Below are 7,274 nucleotides of genomic sequence, written 5' to 3' on the forward strand. Positions count from 1 at the left end.
CTGAGGCCACCAACACCGCCATCATCTAACCTGCCTTCCCTGCGTCGTTTCCAGGTGTGGTCACTGCAGTGGTCTTCATAACCGTGTGCGCACTGGCTGTGGTGATCCGCCTGGTGTACCAGCAGCGGCGGGCCCAGAGGAGCAGCGGCAGCATCAAAGAGGAGCACAGACACAGCATGTACACAGACTACAGGACTGAGCTGCACCTCCACAACCCAGTCAGAGACAGCGTGAAGGAATACTACATCTGACTGCAGCGTGCAGCCGATGTCACAAACTTACCTCTTTCTTCTAAAGGACTCACAGGTGGACGTGCTGCCGCAGGATTTCTTACAACACTGCATATCTCCGCCCTGGAAGTTCCCCAGGGACTCTGCAAAAGTCAGCAGACTCCACTCTCAATGCTCCTGTAAAAGCAGGCGGCTGAATCTTTGCAGCTCGTAGTGTATTTGATGTTGGTGAAATTGTCAGAATCAAGCTGCCGTGGTTTCCGTCATTGCGAAATGTGTAAAGCAAAAGTCGATCGTTCCCAGGGGTGAACGCGGGGGCGTGGACGAGCGCGGCGAGCGCAGAAGCCGCCGACCGTCCTGAATGTGCACAACAATATTTCCACATTTCTGTGGGACTCACTAAATTGTATTTGTTAGTCAGGAAATGTAGGCAAGGCCTGTAAGATATGCATCCATCCGCTGCTCTCTGTTTGTGTTTCCACTGGGGGTGAATGTCGCAGCAAAGGGACAACACTGCCGACACTGTGTGAGTGCCTGATTTGCATATCTGTTTGGATTTGAGTTCTTGCTGTGACCCTCACAGACGCAGGCACATGTCCCCACAAAAGAGCTTATTGTCATTCGCTGAAGAAAATGGGAATTTCATAGAATTTCATCGTCTCTAGAGCGCAGCCGTTGGCGAGGGGTGACCATCGCTAACATTTCTTTCAACAGGCTGTTTACCACGGCGCGGTTGATAGCAGCGTGCAAACTGACAGATGGAACAGGCCCATAGATTCTTTGTTGATGTGCAGCGAGGGCCTCATTTATCAACGTCTGCAGGAAGAAAATAATAATAATGACGACCATGATAATAAAAACTGATCGCGTGCCCACAGCACAGTGTTCAGCACATCATGAAGTTACCCTCAGCACATAGACGGGGGTCCACACACCCACATATTTGAGGTTTCTGGGTGGGAGAAGTGACCACAATAACCCCTGTTTGTGTTGTCGTCATTCCCAGATTCATGTCACAAAGGTGTGAGGCTGCCGTGCTCACAGACGACCTCACACAGACGTGCCACATATGTAAGGGATGGATGTAGCCGCCATGGCATCCTTTAGAGTAGCCTCGTGCTGAGCACTGATAGCCCAGCAATCAGTCACACTGTAAAGCCCTGTTTTATTCTCTGTTTGACTCAACGAGGACCAGCCCCTGCTGGCCAACGGGACCAGTGAACATCTCGTCACAGTCTTTTCTATAAACCTGGCCACAGCATGGCCACACCAAGTGTTACGTGGATAAATGAACATCGGTGGAATTTGAATCTGACGTCGCTACTTTCATGTGACAACAACAAAACGTACAAACTTGATATTAACGAGGAGAAAAATGTCAGCTGATAAATGAGGCCCTGACTCAGTGTCAACAGCGAGTGTTGCAGCTGTTTGTTCATAATGAAGGAGATGCAATGTGTAAAAAAGGTGTGAATTGTGTCATAAAGTAGCAGAAATAAGAAAATAACTGAGAGAAATGTATTATTTATAGCAGTTATTTATGCCAAGACTAAAGGGTGTAATCATCAAGCAGAGGGTCCACGTGAAACACCACAGGCAGCCAGTAGCAGCAGTTACAGCCTCCAACCCTGCAGCTTGTGTTCAGTAACATACAGACAGCAGTTTGCTTCATACGACAGGTTTTGGGTTCACAGAAGTCACAGTAACGAGGTTAGAATCACAGCAGCACGTTTGCGAGGTTTCGTGGAGGAGAACGTCCGAACTTTGCTGGCAAATGTCTGGGAGTTGTTTCATAGAGCATTCACTTGTGGAGCACCAAAGCCGTAGAGCAGAAGTTTAATCTGGCTTGTATTTTAGAGCACTAACCGGCGGTGCTTAGAGCTTTTTGCATAAAAGAAGACGGCCAATATCATACCGGATGGAATGAATTTATTTTCAGATTTACTGGGAGTGCAGTGGTTTCTGTCTCAAATGGACGTGACGAAGGCAAATTAAAGGACGGATGGAAATGGAGACTACTTTGCTTTTTTAGATCCTTGCTTCTAGTGGGCACGAAGGTGATGCCAGAGAAAACAAATCACGTTGTCTAAATTTCAAAAGCAGCCTTTTGAGCCCAGTTCTGCATTATCATACTGACTCATTATCCTGGGCTCAGCTGCTCTCTGGCTGCATTCCTGTCTTTGTCACCATCAGTTATGCTTTGAACTTAATGGGCTAAATGTAAAGGTTAAGTCCAAAGAAAAGCTGACAGAAACACGGCCATTTATTTAGCATCTTGTCATGAACTCAAGTGTTCATTCTCCTGGGATCTGAATGTCAGAATAAAATGTTTAAAAAACAAAGCAGTGAGATTTCCCTCACGTAGAAATGTTTGGACCGGTGCACTGATGCGTACAAAGACTGGAGCTCCAGCTGAGGAAGGACAGCGGTGTGGCTGAGCCCGTGTACCCTCTCTGTGCATGTCCTCCAAATACGCCTGAAGATGATCCCCATATTTGTGAATGAATGCATACCTCTGAGAGTTTCAGTTACACTGCAATGGGTAATATCATGTGCTCACTTCTTAATGATTTGTATAGCTGCGGTTTTATTAAGAATCTATTGTATAGATGTATAATTTAATAATAAAAGTCGATATATTGCTACTTTTTGTTGTAAAATGGCTTCACTTCTATACAAATACAGACCATTTACTTCTGAACCTTAAAGGTGCATCTGCATTACGCTGATATCCCCAGAGGATCAAACAGCACTAACACTGTGCAGTCAGTCTGCTACAGACTCACTCACGAAGTGGCCTGGATAAATGCCTGTTAAGTGGGTGAAGCACACATCTGGACATCTGAAGTGTTTCAGTGACAGAAGCCAACGTTAACGTGCGGTTACACTGTAACCTTGGTTCTCTGAGTGAGAGTCTCGATGTGATGGAGAACAGGCTTTTTGTTTGATTATTGAGTACTGTATCTGTACCTTTGACCTGTCTTTTTTCCTAACAAGGACAAAGTTCAGTCACAGTTTTCGTATTGATCAAGATGAGCGACGGATTACAGGCAGGATGTCCAGCATCAATCTCTGTCTGTGCCCGACCACGCGGGGTTGATTCATCTCTCAGTGTGAAGAAAGATCAGGTCTGAACAGAGGAACAGAAAAACTCTCCGATCAAAGCTGAGTCGTCACTGTAGTGTTTGTTTGTTTTATGGAAATGTCTAATGACAGTTATTGATTGTTACAGCTGGAAGAACGTTCTCATGCTGCTGCGGTTTTCTCGTATAACTCAGACGAGGACTCTGGGAGAGCTTTGATTATCTCAGCATTCTCAGCTTCAAGGAAGAGCTTTACCAGTTTTGCAGTGATGTTCAGGAAGGAACAGTAAGCTGGAGATTTTCAGAAACAGTGAGTACATACAAACTCACTAAAGTGGTGGTTGGATCAGTTCTGTCCACAGGATGTGAGAAGGATGAAAGCTTTCAGTCACTCTGTTTAGCAATGAACTGGCACCGGTGTTCTACACAGGCTTTCCTTATCTCTCAATTTTGTCTTCTTAGCATTTTGAAGTTTATGAAGTGTATTTATATGTTTGGACACTGGCAACAACAGTGTAACATTTCAGTAATGTTCAAACAAATAGCTGTTGGAAGACTGATAACCAATTAGGTCAATTAGTCACAAGCTTGTGTAGAAAAGAGCAGAAAGTCTTTCCGACATGAGGATGGAGGTGCGGCCCTGCATCAGCAGCACAGATGGCTACAGTCTTCAGACCTTGAGGGAGCACTACAGGGGACTATACTTGTCAGGGTCCTGGGACTGGGCGACCCAGGATCCCTGAGCAGTTATGTATTATATTATTATTATTATTCAATTCAATTCAATTCAATTCAATTTTATTTATATAGCGCCAAATCACAACAAAAGTCGCCTCAAGGCGCTTCATAGATACAGAGAAAAACCCAACAATCATATGACCCCCTATGAGCAAGCACTTTGGCGACAGTGGGAAGGAAAAACTCCCTTTTAACAGGAAGAAACCTCCGGCAGAACCAGGCTCAGGGAGGGGCGGCCATCTGCTGCGACCGGTTGGGGTGAGAGAAGGAAGACAGGATAAAGACATGCTGTGGAAGAGAGACAGAGGTTAATAACAGATATGATTCAATGCAGAGAGGTCTATTAATACATAGTGAGTGAGAAAGGTGACTGGAAAGGAAAAACTCAATGCATCATGGGAATCCCCCGGCAGCCTACATCTATTGCAGCATAACAAAGGGAGGATTCAGGGTCACCTGGTCCAGCCCTAACTATATGCTTTAGAAAAAAGGAAAGTTTGAAGCCTAATCTTGAAAGTAGAGATAGTGTCTGTCTCCTGAATCCAAACTGGAAGCTGGTTCCACAGAAGAGGGGCCTGAAAACTGAAGGCTCTCCCTCCCATTCTACTTTTAAATACTCTAGGAACAACAAGTAGGCCTGCAGAGCGAGAGCGAAGTGCTCTAATAGGGTGATATGGTACTACAAGGTCATTAAGATAAGATGGGGCCTGATTATTTAAGACCTTGTATGTGAGGAGCAGGATTTTGAATTCAATTCTGGATTTAACAGGAAGCCAATGAAGGGAAGCCAAAACAGGAGAAATATGCTCTCTCTTTCTAGTCCCTGTCAGGACTCTTGCTGCAGCATTTTGGATTAGCTGAAGGCTTTTCAGTGAGTTTCTAGGACTTCCTGATAATAATGAATTACAGTCGTCCAGCCTGGAAGTAATAAATGCATGAACTAGTTTTTCAGCATCACTCTGAGACAGGATATTTCTAATTTTAGAGATGTTGCGCAAATGGAAGAAAGCAGTCTTACATATTTGTTTAATATGTGCATTGAAGGACATGTCCTGGTCAAAAATGACTCCAAGGTTCCTCACCGCGTTACTGGAGGCCAAGGTAATGCCATCCAGAGTACGAATCTGGTTAGATACCATATTTCTAAGATTTTCAGGGCCGAGTACAATAACCTCAGTTTGATCTGAATTAAGAAGCAGAAAGTTAGCGGCCATCCAGGTCTTTATGTCTTTAAGACATTCCTGCAGTTTAACTAATTGGTGTGTGTTATCTGGCTTCATGGACAGATAGAGCTGGGTGTCATCTGCATAGCAGTGTAAATGTATGCTATGTCTTCTAATGATACTGCCTAAGGGAAGCATGTATAATGTAAACAGAATTGGTCCTAGCACTGAACCCTGTGGAACTCCATAATTAACCTCAGTGTGTGAAGAGGACTCTCCATTTACATGCACGAATTGGAGTCTATTAGATAGATATGATACAAACCACTGCAGCGCAGTACTTGTAATACCTACAGCATGTTCTAACGCTCTAATAGGATATTATGGTCGACAGTATCGAACGCTGCACTGAGGTCTAGCAGGACAAGCACAGAGATGAGTCCACTGTCAGAGGCCATAAGAAGATCATTTGTAACCTTCACTAAAGCTGTTTCTGTGCTGTGATGAGCTCTGAAACCTGACTGAAACTCTTCAAATAAACCTCTGCAGATGATCTGTTAGCTGTTTGACAACTACTCTTTCAAGGATGTTTGATATAAAGGAAGGTTGGAGATTGGCCTATAATTAGCTAAGACTGCTGGGTCTAGAGATGGCTTTTTGAGTAAAGGTTTAACTACAGCCAGCTTGAAGGCCTGTGGTACATAGCCGATCATTAGAGATCGAAGCATTAATTAATGGCAGGACTTCTTTGAGCAGTTTTGTAGGAATGGGGTCTAAAAGACACGTTGATGGTTTGGAGGAAGTAATTATTGAAGTTAACTCAGAAAGATCAATTGGAGAAAAAGAGTCTAACTTAATATCAATGGTACTAAGAGTAGCTGTAGATAATATTACATCTGTATTATTAGTATTATTATATGTATTTTGGTGTTGCTGCTGCTCTTCTCCATGCTTGTAGATGTGAGTGTGTATGTGTGTGTGTGTGTGAGTGTGTGTGTGTGTGTGTGTGTGTGTGTGTGTGTACGTCTGCGGGGATGCTTGGAGGATGGAGCTCAGCCACCTGCAGGCCTGAGGGGTGTGGCCCTGTGGAAGGACTGGCCACACCCGAAGCCACACACCTGCCGCTGATCAGGGCTCGTCGGGGGAGCTACTTAGGAGAGTCTTGGAGCTCCCACCGACGCGGGATCATTGCATGAGACTCCACGTTAGTCACCCTGCCTAAGTTTAGTCAGAAAGTGTATGCCTGCCATTTCTGAGTGTCCTGACAGCTGCGCTATTGCTTCCCGCAGGAAGAGCGTGGAAGGCACGGAGAGCAGCGAGCACCGGGGGGTGCTGACACGGGAGCAGAGAGCACACGGACTATTCACGGGAGACACGACACGGGAGTCTGGGAGAACACGGGGATTTATTGTTACGTTGTTTTCACTCTGTAAATAAACACTGTTTGTACATAGAGCACCGCGCCTGGGTCCTCCTTCCACGGTGTGCCATGCCATACCGTGACAATACTGGATTTCTTATTTCAGAAAAACCATTGCAAATGACATTGTGTACTGCTTTCCAGACCTGTGGCACACTGGAAAAAATGGGTGTATTACGAAACAACAAATGAGGCTGCGAACTGCAGCTGAACTCTGATGTCAGGCATCAGTGGGAAACCACTGGATGCTCAAAAGTACAGCATTCTGTTTTCTCAGTTCTCGCATACTTGGACTGATGTTGAAATAAGAGGTGATGCAACACAGTGTGACGCGTGCCCCTGCTCCTGCCATCAAATTAAAAATGAGCATTTATCATTCTGCACAGTTACATGTTAGAAAACAAATAGAAGTGCACGATGTATCACCGACTGCTGCGCCTGGAGAACAAGAAATAAGAAAATACACAGATACATGAATCAACAGTCTTCTTACAGTGTGCATGAGTGCCTGTGTCTTTGCCACATATGTATTTGATAATGATGGTGGGAAGCTGCAGCGATGCCGCCCAGAGGCCTGGAGGCAGACAGACATGGGACCAGGACCATCCGAAGGCCCAAAGAGGGCCGAAGGGTGGAAGCC

General features: G+C 45.2%; 1 protein-coding gene across 1 annotated transcript in view; it reads left to right on the forward strand.

The window, feature by feature from the left end:
* The window catches only part of cntnap5a (contactin associated protein family member 5a), a 140,837-nt gene extending 135,401 nt beyond the window's left edge, over positions 1 to 5,436 (forward strand). The window contains exon 24 of the mRNA XM_085250368.1: positions 55 to 5,436. Coding sequence (XP_085106494.1) covers positions 55 to 251 — 197 coding nt within the window. The 3' untranslated portion in view covers positions 252 to 5,436. The remainder of the gene's footprint in view (positions 1 to 54) is intronic.
* The last annotated feature ends 1,838 nt before the right edge of the window (positions 5,437 to 7,274 follow it).

Source organism: Mchenga conophoros, linkage group LG16 (assembly GCF_057382185.1).
Source record: "Mchenga conophoros isolate Kocher_MC1m ecotype Shallow Benthic linkage group LG16, M_conophoros_male_GT1.1, whole genome shotgun sequence".
Lineage (NCBI taxonomy): Eukaryota > Metazoa > Chordata > Actinopteri > Cichliformes > Cichlidae > Mchenga > Mchenga conophoros.